This window comes from Ictidomys tridecemlineatus, chromosome 8 (assembly GCF_052094955.1).
Source record: "Ictidomys tridecemlineatus isolate mIctTri1 chromosome 8, mIctTri1.hap1, whole genome shotgun sequence".
In the NCBI taxonomy this organism is placed as follows: Eukaryota; Metazoa; Chordata; class Mammalia; order Rodentia; family Sciuridae; genus Ictidomys; species Ictidomys tridecemlineatus.
In genome coordinates this window covers 16,660,241-16,674,682 of record NC_135484.1, presented here as the reverse complement: position 1 = coordinate 16,674,682, position 14,442 = coordinate 16,660,241, and the positions used below count along the sequence as shown (strand labels likewise).

The following is a 14,442-nucleotide window of genomic DNA, read 5'->3' as shown; positions in this document are numbered from 1 at the left end:
GCTGAACAGCCAGCAAAGGTGTGTGCCTGGCTCCTTCTCCAAAGGAGGGAAAAAGTGGATTCTAGCCTCTCACATCCACTCCCAAGGGAGGAATAACACTGAACAGCAGCTGTGAAACCAGCCACGGCCCAGGCTTCACACCCCGGGGACTGACTGTGAAAAACCAGTGGAAAGCGGAGGGAGAAACTGATTCACAATTTGACAACCGAGTCCAGGTGTGGTAAAAGTGATTTATTTCTGGAACACAGTAACAGCTATGCAACTAGGAACATTCCATTTACCCGACCCATCCGTGTTTTTGTGTCACAAAGACATACTAAGACTTTGGAAATTTTCCAAAGGGGATTACACTTGAAATGTGCTGTTTCTTCACTTTTTTTTTTTTTTTGTACTTGTCTTAATCACAGCAAACCAAGGAAAATAGCTTTACAGCTTACTAAAACTCAAACATATCCTCATAGGAAGCAGCTTAAACATTTCCAACTGTAAATTAGCAACGCAGTGATTCCCCATCAAAAGCCAAGGAAACAAAAAGCAGCTCTAACACTGAGCTTATCTTGTCCATTGTGAGGAAAATCTAAATGATACAGGATGATAAAGCAACCCTGCAGGTGCAGTGTCCACTGGGAAAAAGAGGTAGGGGACAGATCTGGCTGAAACCATACTGAGAATCTGATTTTTGTTTGTTTATTTTTCCTTATTTATTTGGTTGTTTCAGCACTAGGTATTGAACCAAAGACCTTATGCCTGCTAGGCAAGTACCCTATCATTGAACTGCATCCCTAGCCCATTTTTACAATTTATTTTGAGACAGAATCTAGCTAAGTCGCCCCAGATGCTTCAAACATGCATTCCTCCAGCCTCAGGCTCCCTGAGAATCTGACTTAAAAAGAGGAAGCAGTCACAGGAAAGCATAACATCGCTTATATCTCCACGGGGCAGCATTTACCATAAACGAGAGGGTTTATAATAACCTAGAAACCCACCGGAGTTTCCCAGTGTGTTTGCCAGACAGCAGGAACTTGCAGGTGTTGGGGACTGGATCTCCACCGGCAGGTGCCTCACCTGCTCTCTGGATAGCTGAGTTACCAAGTCTGCAAATGCACACCTGGAGAGCTGCCACTGTACAGAATGGGTGGGTGCCACCAGGCAATGCCAGGGCAACTGAGGATGCAGGGGTCCAGGTCTAGTGGCACTGTCTCATTTCTTGTCTCTGGCTAACAGGTGGGCCTCTTTCCCCCAAGCCCCAGAGCAGTAGCACCCTGAAGAAGCAACACAAGTGGGAAGTGGTATAAACCTCCAGGAGAGCCCAGCTCTCCACTGACTCATCTGGAGGCTTTTGAGGGGAAAAAAAAAAATCCTGATTCTTGGTCACCTGTTTATTTTAAGTGTGGCTTAGAAGGGCTTGTTCTGGAAATTACCATGATGGATGACTGAAAAAAAAAAAAACAAAGGTAAAACCCTGAGTGAAGCAGTGTGTGTGTGTGTGTGTGTGTGTGTGTGTGTGTGATGTGTTATATTTGAGTGTGATGCTTGGTGTGATATGTGTGAGGAAAGCGGGTGAAGTCCCCATGAGCAGACCCTCAGGATCACATACACCTTAGCCCAGCCCAGCCACACAAGGCTAGGTTCCCCTTGTGAGGGAGGTTAGCAATAGCCAACTTCCAGATAGCAGAACCTCCCCAGGCCACCTGACTACATCTCTCAAACACTTCTTGAGGCAGTGAAATTCAAGATTCTTTAGGAGTCTCTATCAAACTTTTGACCATGACCCAAACTAAGTGTACACATTAACGAGAGTTGATACGCAGTCTGAGTACATGGATTGTGCTGTGATAGTTCCTATTCTGCTGTCCGTGTGTGGTGGTGACCCACTTGTGGACACTACTTACGCCGAGACACAAACACAGCTTTGTTTAGAGCTTGGTGTGGCGAAGCAGCTCCGTAATCTCTGCAACCCCAGAGGCTGAGCCAGGGGATCAAAAGTTCTATCCTAGGTAGTTTAACTCAAGTCTCAAGTCTCGACATTTTAAAAAGGGCTGGGGGTGTAGCTCAGTGGCTGGGTTCAATCCCCAGTATCCAAAACAAACAAATGAAAAACAAACGCTTTGTCTTGGACAGAGCACTGGAGCTGCAGTAAAACCTGCAGTCTTCCAAGCACATCAGAAACCACTCCCTCCACACTGCAGGCCCAGACCTCAGCCACAGTCCTCCAGTGAGCAGCGGGAAGCAGGCTCCCCTGACCATTTTACCCGATGGCAGGGGAGGGGGCTGCTCAGGCCCAGGCTGGCAACTGTTGGTTCACCAGCCCCAGCGGCAAGGCCATTCCGTGCAGTGGATGGGTCCCTTAGGGGTTTCCCAGTCTCGCGTCAGCCCTTTGGGATCGCTGCAGGAGAATGATGATCCTGGCGAGGTCGGAGAGGGCGGGGAAGGACGCCATCACGCTGTCCACCTGGTCGGGAGGGAAGACGCTACAGAGCGCAGTGCGCTCACGGGCGCGAGCGTCCACCTCTCTGTCCACGGCCCTGGGAGCAGACCCCAGAGTTCCCCCAAAGGCGCCGTCGCCCCAGGACGGCTCCGCCCAGACCGAGCCACCCAGAAAGTGCTCGGATCCGGACAGACCGGCCCACGGGTCGTCGGGAGGTCTGCGCTGGGGAAGCAGGTCACCGCGCAGGTCCCGGGGCCCAAGTCCGCCCCGCACCTGAACTTGCGGCGACGGGAGGTCGCCGGGGACGAAGGGGCTCTGCGGTCCTGGGAGGCTGCGCAGGCCCGGCGCCAGCGCCCCCAGGCCGGGAGGCCCCGGGGTGGCAGAGATGCCCGCCGGCGAGGAGGAGGGCCCGGGCGCCCAGTGAGAACCGCGAGGCCCGAGCGCGAAGCCGCCGGCGGGGTCGTCGCTGAACGCCAGCCTCGAGAAGTCCGCGCGCAGGGCGGCCAGGTCCGCGGTCCCCGGCGCCCGCGGGAGGCTGTGCGCGCAGGGTTCCCCGGGGAGCGGCCGGGCTGCTGCGGGGCCGCCCCGGGCGCTCGGCGGCCGCGGCTCCTCGGCGCCCCCGCCGGGCCAGGCCCGCGTCTTGGCCCGGAGCTCATCAGCCACAGGCAGCTGTGCGTGGTGCGGCCTCTCGGGGTGGTAGAACTTGCACTTGATGCCGTAGGTGCATTTCTTGCCTGGAGGGGCAGGGCAGAGAGGACACAGGTTGAGAGCGGGCGTGGAGAAGCTGTGCACCCGGCCCCTGGTCTCTCTCCATGGAGATTCCTCCCAGAAGGCCCCAGACCACCTCAAACTCTGCCTCCTTAGGTCCCCAGAAGGGCCTGAAGATCTGGACTGGTGACTAAAGGGGGAAGGGTTCTGGAGCATGGGCAAAATGTCTCATGGCACATGGGGCACAATAACTCCCAAGGTCTGCAGAGTGAGCATCCGTGCAGGAACTCTCTCTGACCAGGGTCTGACACCAAATTTCTGGATCTGATGACCTTCAGCCTGTACTTCCTCGGGGACCCTGTGCATAGGACCGACCTTGAAGATATGTGGGGAGCAGGTGCCCCATAGTACAGGACTGCTCTTCCAGCGCTGCCACAGTTTCCACCACTGTCTGCATCCCTGGTACTAACCACTGTCCTCTCCCTACACACTGTTCTATTAGAGGTAGTCAAATGACAAATAATTGATCATCCAAGCCCAGGCATTTTAGAGCTTAATGGTCTAGCCTGAAGTATGGTTACCTTCATTCTAGCCAAAAAAAAAAAAAAAAAAAAAGGCTTTTGAGTGCCATCCAAGATTTTTAATTAGACTTCTGGAAGCACAAAACCAAGACCTGGAGTCATTGAATAACTTGCCAAAGCAGGTTAAAGAGCTTGCTAGAAGGTCCTCCTGGATAAAATCCTTGACTTCATGGATAAGGTGTATAAGGGCCTGGGAGAACCGTGGTGCAGGATGAAGACACGAGGTGTGAGTGGACCAGAGACTGAGAACTGGAGCTCGCATCCCCACCTCCCTACTTCTCACACACAACACAGCCGTGCCTGTGTCTGAGTCCTACATCCAGCCCTCAGACATCCCTGTCAGGACATAGCAGTCCAGAGAAGCTAAGCTATCTCTTCAGGGTCACCCAGCTGGTTAAGGATAGAACTTGAGACTCTGTCAGGCCAGGACTTTGGGGCTGCCCCCACACTAGTCCCTGAAAAGGGCCCATGAGGCCCAGGGGCCTACACACCATAGGGGCAGTGCTGCCAGGATGGCTCTGGAGGCCTCGGCTTCCTGCTCAGGAAGTTGCTCAGAGTGGGTCCACGGCGGCCCAGGGGGTCATCGGGAGGCATAAATCTAGAAAATAAGCACAGAGAGGCATTTGCAAGACCACAGTGGGACTGGCCACTGGCATCTATATGGGGATTGAAGCCACCCAGAAAACACCAAATGACATAGCCCATCCGTCCCCACAGGGAGTTGTCATAGCATCTTAAAAAGCACACCCTTTCTCTACTGAGCCCACGCAGAGCACAGCACCTCTCCCTGAAGCTCCTGCTAATGTGGTGCAAGCCAGCAGGATCAGAGTCACCTGGAAACTTGTTTAAAATGCAGTCTCTGGCTTCCTCCATACCTCCTTCATCAGACTCTGAAACTGTTAAGGACTCTGTATTTTAACAATTTTTTATCCAGGAAAATTCAGGTATAATTGCTCCAGGCTCACCGCAGCTTCCCGTTGTCCTGATTCAAGATTAGGAACCTCTATGGGGTTAACAGCTCATGGAAGGTTTTGGACTTGTACCAGCAACTTGAAGCTTGGGCCCCTATGTCCTATGGGCCTCACACCATAGCAGTCTCAGCTCAGGGCATGTGCAGGCCAAGGGTCAGCACTGCAGAGTCTGAAACACCAGCAGTGAATGGGCGAAGATGCAGATTCAGAGCCCGCTGCACACGGTGCCTGGGCACCAATGGCCTGTCCTCTGCATACTCCAGGGGCTCCGGGCTTGGTCTCAGCTCCTGAGGCTGCCACACTCTGCACGGGAGGTTTTCTGATACCAGTTTTGCCCCTGCCTGCCCCTCCTCCTCCCTGGAGTGGACCCCTGACAAGAAAGGGAGTGCACCCTCAGTGTGCCTGGGTCTCAAAGGGGAAAACGAAACTCCTCAGAAGGAAGACTCCCATTTAGTGAGCTACATCTTTTTCAGTGGATGCTCCTGTTCCCACAAGACACTTCCAGACACTTCCACAAATCCATACAAAGGTGGAGGGGCTGTTTTCATGAGTTGCTGCCCGCCCCCCCACCAAAAAAAAAGTCAGAGTCATGCTGAAGTCCCACCCTGCAGAGAGCTGGGCCATTCCAGGCTCAGCACAGCCTCCGTGGCTCAGCTCCCAGCTACACAGCGGGCTTCTCAGAGTTGGGAACTGACCAAGAATCTGGGGAGCCGCCCACTGCGGTTATTAAAAGTTCCCAAAGGCTTCGCCTCCTGTTCCCTCAGGAGCCAGAACTGTGCCAAGAGGGCCCTGTGGACGTGCCCAGGGCACCAGGGTGAGTGACCTCACTCATAGGCAGGCAGGCCCTGCCTTCTGGCTGCCCCTGAGCAGAGGCCAGTGCATCAGGAGGACTTGGCCTGGGCCACTGACTGTCACCAGGCCAGCAGCAGCCATGACCCACCAGCCCTCAATGAGGATTTTTGGAACCCACAGTCACCAGACTTGCCAGATTCCTCTAGGCAAACACTGGACAGGGAGAGCCGCTGGCCTTGTGCATCTGGAAGCAACAATGGGGCTACTTCGGGGTGGCTGCTGCTGAGCACCTGCCCTGGGGCTCGGGAAAGCGCTTCACCTCCTCTGCTGCAGGAGCAGGCGAGGACATCCTGGTCTGGCCTGGGAGTAACTGCTCTTATGTCTGGGGCACAGTTCTCTCTAGGCCTCATGATAATCTCACAGGTACTATTACTAATCCCTTCTCAAGGTGAAGAGTCCCCGAGGTGACTGATTGCCCCATGCCACACCACCTCACAGGGCAGGGGCTCAGTTGGAAACCTCCACCACACCACACTGCCTCTCTGCTGTTCTGTTGTGGGCAGGTGGCCTGAGCCCAGCCTACAGGGCCCTCCTCTCCCCTCCTCCTCCTCTTCCTGGAGCCACATGCTCACTCATGCACTCACACGCTCATTCACTCCTGTACCACCAGTTATGATGTGCCCATTATGTGACAGGCATGCTGGGGACGTGGCAGGTAGATAGTTACAGTCCCTGCCCTACACATTCTGAAAGAGGCCAGAATGAGAGCTGAGCTGTCAGTGCCTGGAACACTAACTGCAGCGGGAGCCCAGGCTGCTGTGTGCTGCCCCTGTCCAGTCCTCAGACAGGCCCCCTGTCCAGGCCCCCCAGTGCCTGCCCCAGCAGAAGATGAGCCATCAATTCCTCCCCACCTTTGCTGAGGGCAAGGGCTTTCCGGTTTGTGCCTTGCGATCCTGATGTCCTTTCCCTGCCCCCAGCAGTAGCAGGTTGGTCCCAGGCTTGCCGAACTCAGAGAACCAACCTAGGGACTAGGCAAACCGGTAGGTTCTCCTGACTGTTTCAACCAAGAGGTGTGGGAACAGTCAGTTCCTGGCAAGTTAAGATCTTTGCAGCCCAAAGAAAAGATCTGTTCTACTGCACATTCCCACAGGTAATTAAAAGCTTAAAAAAAAAAAAACCTTGAAATAAGTGAATGGAAATACAACAGAGTTCAATATTTTCCCATGATGGCTATTCCAGAATTCTTATTTAAAAGATTAAGTTCTAAAACAAAAGAGTTTGTGGTGGGCTAAGCATCTGCAGCTTTGCAGTGACTCAAGTAGACGTGACCCTGGGAACTTCAAGGTCAAGGACAAACTGCCTGTGGAGGAAAGGGCCTAAGAGAGAAGACACCCAGAGAGACAAGTGACGGGGCAGCCTGGGAAGGCCGAGTGGGTGAGCTCAGGCTGACTGTGTCTGCAGGTCTGGATGTGCCCACCACCAGGAGCCCACTTTGCCAGGACCTGGGACTGGCTTTCTGCCTTCTCCCCAGTCCCCCCAGACCCCCAGGCCCCGTACCTATCACTGACAAAGGAGAACATGAGTAGCCTCTGCTCAATAAACCACTTCCACTCTGGGTTCTCATTCTGCAGGTCACGGTAGTTGTCATTGGAGACAATGATGCCGTCCTTCTCGTAGGCCACCTTTACGATGTAGCGGTCGTCATAGCAGACCACCCGCTTGCCGTTCACCTTGCGGGACGGGGTGTACACCAGCACCGCCTGCCGCTCCAGTTCCTCCAGAACGTGCTGCTCTGGGGCCACACACAGAGAAGCACGTGATGTCTTTGGGAAAGGACACTTGCCCCACAGACCAGGGACCTCCTTGAGCCTTCCTGCCTCCCCCCAACCCCAGCTGGTTAGATGGGGGCAGGGAGGTTTTTCAGGGAAGGGAAAAAAACACCAGTTGCCATCCCCCCCCATTCCCTAATGTTCATTTCTTTCATTAAATTTCACTGAGTTTACCAGTGGCCCAAGGTCAAGGGGGCTCTTAGCTTGGGTCCTGCCCATGATGGAGTCCAGAAAATGGTACCCAACAAGGGAGAGCCCCTTCCAAAGGAAGATTTTAGCCTCAGCCCTGCTGTTTTCAGAGTTACAAGCCACATTGGCTCTACTATAGCAGACAGACTTCTGGAGAGGGATGCTCCTGTTTGAGTGGAACCCTGTGAAGATGGACCAATGATTAGCAGCCTGGCTTCCACCGGCAAGTTTCCTGTGAGCGCCCTTCAGTGTAACCACGGGTCCACCTTCCCTACCACTCAAGAATCTGCTTGGCCAACATTGAACATCCCACCGCCGACATCTCTGAGTGACTCGAGAATGTAATGGAAGAATCTGGAACTAAGAATGCACAGGATGCTGGGCTGAGCTCCAGTCTTTTTCCCTCCCTAATGTCAGATGTTACCTTCATAAAATGAACACAGTAACGTCTCCTTTACCTTTCTCACAGTGCTCAGGTGTGGGAGAGTTTTTGCAAAAACTAGGCAGGAAATGGACATGTGTCACTGGTGTAAGTATCTCCAGTCTTTCCTATGGGATTGAAGTTGGCATCCCAGGAAAGTCTAATGTTTGGTCTTAGATTTGCCTTTGGAGACACGCAAGGAAAATCCCTGCCACACATAATAGTTATTTGGCACTTGGAAGGGTATTAGCATATTCTTTATATATTTTTCTTCCCTCTGGTCTAAGTACTTTCCAATCTGACATGATTTCCAGACTTGAAAAAAGATACAGAATGCATCTGTGGAACAAAGTACAATAATAATAATAATGTTGTGGACTTTGAGAAGCAGAAGGTGGGGTCATGCTCGGGAAGTCCCTAGTGCCCCTCCCAGTTGACAGTCCACTCCATTCCCCTCAAGATGGCCCACGTTCTGCAAGTGAGTGTTTATAATTCCTTTGCTTTTATTTTTAGAAATACATATGTACAAGGACCATTTTCATTTTGGTGACAAATCAGACCCTACACATGTGGCACCATCCTACACAGGCACTTGCCCCGCTGCTGTTTTCATTGATCAATGTGTTTTTGAGGTTTGGTCACATGGCCAATATGTTCACTGCTATTAGTTTTTATGTAAGTCCCTGGCACAGAAGCCCAAGGAACTCTCCAGAACATGTCTCTAAGAATTTTCCCAACTTGGTGAGTACAAAACAGCCTATTATGGTGGTTTTATTTTGTGTTTCTCTGGATACTAATGAGATTGAGCACCTTTCCTGTTTTTATTAGTCATTTATGTTTTCTTTTCTGCAAAAGCCTTATTCATGCTTTAGCTCATCTTTTTATTGGTTTATTGTTCTTGTCTCATTAATTTGGAGAAGTTCTTCACAGATGCCCCAGTTTGAAGTTGACCTTTTTTTCTTTCCTTCCTTCTTTTGTTTCCTTCTTTTTCTTTTTTTTTATGGTAGCTCTTAATGAACAGAAGTTTTTATTATATAGTCAGATTTATTTATCTTTCTCCAATAGAACTGCTCTGGTTTAGCTTGTTAAAAATTCCTTCTCTACTCCAAAATAATTTTCCCCATTCTTTACATATATATATTTCAACACTGAATGGCTTAAACTTACCAGTATCCTTGTTTAGAGCATAAAGAATTCTTTGGGTAACCAATTCCTGATGGAAAACAGAATGCAAGTATGCATCCCTCTCTCATAAATCCCATTGAAAGGACAGTTTAAAAGGTGGGAGATCCATAATCACATTTAAAATGGGCTTGAAGACAGAAGTAAAGCCAGGGTTTGGACAAATTTTAGGAAGATAGAAAGCAGGGAGGGACATACTAACCCTACAGCATAGAGGGACCCCAGCCCAGAGTGTGGAGAAGACTGAAGCAGACATGGGAGTCATTTCACCTGGGAAGCTGCAAAACACTCTAGGCGTGGCCTGGGTGGTAGGCGGGCTGAGGCAGGATGGCTAGTGCAAGGGCTGCTTGCAGGGAGTTGCTCATGAACCTGTGCTCACTTCCTAGCCCTATTGCCATAAAAAAAAAAAAAAATGAAGGCACAGCTAGGAAGGAGTAAGCGTCTCATTGTTTCAATCTGCTAGAATAAAACCCTCATCATTTTGTCACTGGAATATGTGACAGGCAGAAGTGCCTTACTGCCTGCCTGCTCCATACAGGGTATGCAGAAGTGAGACCTGCCAGTCAGCACCAAGAGTCAGCCCTGAACAATCCCATTCTAGGAGAACACTCATCCCAGAGGCTCGAGAGGCTGAGGCAGAAGGATCACAAGTTCAAAGCCAGCCTCAGCAACTTAGCAAGGTCCCAAGCAATTCAGCAAGACCCTGCCTCAAAATGAAATATTAAAATGGGCTTTGTGGGAAGGCACCTCTGGGTTTAATCTCTGAAACAAAAAGGGGGAGGGGAGAAAACTCATAGCACTTGCACAGGTATGTATTTAACCAATCTAGCTCTTTATTCACAATTAAAACATATATACACAGATCACCAGAATTTTGAGAGAAAAATGAGAGGGGCGGGGCTAGGATGAACAAATATAAGTGACCCCAGAAAAATTTAGATAACATTTGTGAAAATGATGAAAACTTTCTTTAAAAGTCTATATAAGTTTATAGAAATATTCAAGAAGAGCCAGGAGCAGTGGCACACGCCTGTAATCCCAGCAGCTCAGGAGACTAAGGCAGGAGGATCGTGAGTTCAAAGCCAGCCTCAGCAATGGTGAAGCACTAAGCAACTTGGTGAGACCCTCTCTCTAATAAAATACAAAATAGGGCTGGGGATGTGGCTCAGTGGCTGAGTGCCCCTGAGTTCAATCCCAGGGGCCAAAAAAAAAAAAAAAAAATCAGAAATATTCAAGAACATACCACATCCACAGAACAAGAACAACATTTTGTTTACAAAACAAAGAGAGATTAATAGAGAAGTAGCAGCAACTGGTAACCATTAACAGATTAAAAACAAACCAAAGACAAAAACCTCTGGTGAAAGATGAGAAGAAACAGTCAAGGAACCCTCCCAGGCTGACCAAGGGCCAGCCCTCCCGTGTCAACTATGAATCCACGCTGACAGCACCTCAGTCTCTTCTTGTTATGAGAGCTGAATAACAAACAAAACCCTGCTTGTTGAAACCACAGTGTGCCATTATTTGTAGCTTAAAATAGCCCTAGCTTATTTGAGAATTAAAACTAAAGAATTTCCTGGATCTCAATTTCCGTTTTTTTTTTTTTTTTAATGAAGAGACTCGACTAGGTATTCAGTAAATAATAAACATTCAGATTCTACAAACTACTAAGGATGGGATACAGAGCTGGTCTTTCTTCAGAGTGCTAAAAGTCGTAACTTTGGGAACTTAATCCTTCTCAGTAAGCGAGTCCTATCGTTCCTTTATGCAATAGCTACTGATTAAGCACCGACCCTACATGAAGGGTGCTGGGTGCTAGGGCTAGGTGCTGAACAGCTACATGGGGTTTTTAGTGTAGGGAGGCAGAAAGACATTGCTAGACCAGTAACTTTAACAGAGCCACCACTGCAGGAGCCACCAAGGAAGAGCGCACAGTGCCTGGGGTGTGTACCTGCCGCAGCATACCTCTGATAGGGGTGTCAGATCGCGATGGCTCTTTCCTCCAGGATGGGACAAAAACCTTGATGTAGGTGTGTCCTCTCTCCCTGAACCAGTCCACAGCCAGCTGGATTCCCCGGCAAGAGAAGGCTTCTTTATTTCCATGGCTATAATGGGAAAACAAAGAAAGCTGATGAGACCCAGAGAGCGTTGGTTCCTAGGAGTGACTTCCCTGGGAACATTCTGGATCCAATCTCATAACCAAGAGGGAAGCAGACAAATATGAATTTTAAAGATAGTTCTCTGCATAAACTATAGCCTAAATTAGAACCAGGCACCTGGTGATACATACATACAGGATCCCTTGCTCCAAGGGGTAAATATTCCAAGGATTAATAGACCAGGTCAGCTCTTTAGCTAAGCTAAAAGGATCAACATAAAATGGACCAGAGCCATCTGTAGGATTACTCTCACCCAGAGATGGTTATAAGTGCATTATTGGGTTTCTCAAGTCCAAGCAGGGAGATCAGTGCCCCATCAATGCCACTGAAGACATTGATGGGGCAGCAAGGAAACAGCGGTGTGGGAATGGGCAGGGACTGGTGGGCCTCCTAAGAGGCCCAAGAAGCCCTAGAAGGATTCTAAGGCAGGAAGTAGATGTGATGTAGTGATGTGACATGATCCGATGTACATTTCTCAAAGATCAGTCTGGCAGCACCAAGAGCAGGTATAGGTACCCGTTTAGAAGCTGTAATAATTGACAGTGACTTGGACTCGGGAGCTGGTGTTGGGTGAGGGAGAGAGCAGGTGGACTTGAGAGGCATCTGGAGGGTAAAATCTCCAGAACTCCATTTCTGCCTGGATACAGTGAAAGTGGACAGTGGGATGTTCCCTGGCACAGGGATTCTGAGAGGGAAAGATCACTTACAGGTTTGGTTTTGGACACCTACTGAGTAAAAGGCTTTGTGACCCCTGAGTGGAAACGCTAAGTGACCAGGGAGGGTTCAGAGGTCCAGGTGGTAAGTTCTAGGTCCACTGAGTTTAAACACTAATTGAAGCCACAGCATGGAGCAAAATGATTTGACTGCCGGAGAGGAAGCAAGAGGCCCAGGCTGGCCACGAGGAACCCTGCGCTGAGTAGCTGAGGAGAGAGCAATCCTACCCAAGAGACAGAATGGATCTATCAGAGGAAGAGAAAGCCAGCTGGGTGCTGTATCATGGAAGCCAGCGGGAAGAGGTGGCCAAATGCTCTCCCAGGGTCTGGTGAAGCCTGAAGGCATCCATCCAACTTAGCCAATGGGGGTCAGTGGTGTTTTGCAGGAGAGGGAGAAAAATGGATAATATGAGAAGGCAAAATCTACTAGACTAGCCACAGGACCTTTGTACCAGCTATTCCTTCCTTCTCAGGCCATTCACTCTTCCTCCTCCTTCCAACCTCAGCTGCACCTTTTTTTTTTTTTTGAGTTGGGGGGTCCCTGTGTTTCTCAGATGGTCTCAAACTCCTGGGCTCAAGCAATCCTTCTTGCCTCCTGCCTCATCCTCCCTGGTGGCTGGGACCAAAGATGCATTGCACCTGCTCTTGGCTGCTTCTTCAATTCCTTGGGACAGTGTCTCCTGACCTCCTAGACTGTCAGGTCCCCTGTTCCAAGCACCGGTAGTGCCATGCCACTGCTCCCTGGCACTTAAGAAGGTTCGTCCTCAGCCAGGGGTCCACTGGGCCTCTCTCTGCTCTACATCACGGGTCCCCCTTGATCACCACTGAGTTCCCAGCACCTGGCCCTGTGCCTGGTAATTGGTAAGGGATCAATTTGAATTTTGGGGTAGACCAATGACTGAGAAAAAAAAAACCCTCAAAACTAGCCGTGTCAGCAGCTGGAGAAGCCCAGAAAAAAGGGTCAGTTCCCTGGAAAGACCTTGATGCAGGTGGGACACGGCATGCTCCAGGGACAGAAGCGAGAGCATGTGGAATGAACAAAGGGGAGACAGCGGCAGGGACAGGTGGACAGGTCCTTGAGAGCCCAGGGTCCTGAGGGCCTGAACAGAAGCAGCCAGCCCACTTCCGGTGGGACTCCACCCAGTGTCCCTCCCAGTGCTTTCCTGTGTGTGTGACCTTCCCTACAAGTTTCTCAGGGGGCTCAGGACAGTCACAAGTTTGTAAAGCAAGAGAGGAAGGATGACCCTGGAAGCGCTGGTCAGCCGTGCTGGGTGGCAGGCCTGTGGAGCCGGAAGACCCCCGTGCGCTGCCAGGCCTGGGACTCTCCTCTGGCCAAAGAGCAGGCCCTAGGAGGTGTGTGCAAACAGAAAACAGAAAGTGCTGCTGGGACATGTGCGGGGGGGGGGGGGGGGGGGGAAAGGAAGAGGAGGTGGAGCAGAAGGCAGAGGGAGATGGGAGGATGAGAGGTCATTCACGTGGTCACTCAGCCCCTCGCCCCACCCTGATCCTCCCTGCTGAGCCCGAAGAGCAGGGGAACATCAGAGTGGGTGTGAACAGGAGGAGGAAGCCTCCTGCGTTTTCCAGCTTCAAACCCTCCAGAGAAGCCTAGTGTCTGCAGGGCGGCCTTGGAGGGAAGTAGCCTATAGGTGATCCCACAGCGACACCCAGGTCCCCTGCAGCCCCAGGCCTGGTGGGTTGTAAGAATCCTAGGGTGGACCAGGAGGCACCTACCAGGAGGAGAGCATTTTAAGTCAGCATGGCCCCCAGGGAGCCTGGATGGGACCAGTGACATTCCCACCCTCACCCAGCCACTCTCGCAGAAGAGCCCCGAGGGACAAGACCCCCTCTTCCTGCCAACACCAGGTCTCAAAGCCCCCAGAGGCCATTTGGGAGAAGAGCACAGGGAAGGAGGGGACACACGGAGCCCGAGTCCTCGGAAAAACAAGACTCAGACATCTGCAGACCCTGGAAAATGCCAGGCTGCTCCTTCCCCTGCCGAAGAGCTGGGGACGAGATCCTGTCTGGCACAGGAGAAGAGGTGCATGTTCTGTGCACATGGCAGTACTGTGGGCCATGGACGACCCGCCCCAGCACACGCATCTGTTGACTGTACCAATCCATTCTGTGCACTCCAAAGTGAAAATGTCACTCCTGCAGTTATTTTAAAAATCATTCGTTAACTGATCTCTTTCCCAGGGCTCTTCACAGATCTGTTTGAACCACTCAAAAGCCTACGTTCACTCCCGACATTTTCTGTGGGTATATGATTAGTGGAGGCCAGGGAGGACGTTCAGTGGTGAGGGAGAGGGAGGGAAAGAAGCCCTGGCAGAGCTCCCAGTCAGACTGAAAGGCACAGACAGTCCCTCTGGGGCTCCTGTCCAGCATCCACTGGGAAACACAGAAGCCAAAGGCTCCCGTTCCTCTGTGCTTCCTCACAGCCTCTGCATGGATTCGTGGACATCTTCCACA

At 51.1% G+C, this 14,442-nt stretch overlaps 1 protein-coding gene across 4 annotated transcripts in view; it reads right to left on the bottom strand.

The window, feature by feature from the left end:
• Positions 1–210: 210 nt before the first annotated feature.
• Zc3h12d (zinc finger CCCH-type containing 12D) overlaps positions 211–14,442 on the bottom strand; it is a 27,006-nt gene continuing 12,774 nt past the window's right edge. For all 4 annotated transcript variants that reach the window (XM_040283440.2, XM_078018924.1, XM_005321357.5 and 1 more), the window contains 4 exons: positions 11,067–11,206; positions 7,038–7,272; positions 4,209–4,315; positions 211–3,162 (listed from right to left, as the gene is read on the bottom strand). In XM_040283440.2, coding sequence (XP_040139374.2) covers positions 2,348–3,162; positions 4,209–4,315; positions 7,038–7,272; positions 11,067–11,206 — 1,297 coding nt within the window. In that variant the 3' untranslated portion in view covers positions 211–2,347. The remainder of the gene's footprint in view (positions 3,163–4,208; positions 4,316–7,037; positions 7,273–11,066; positions 11,207–14,442) is intronic.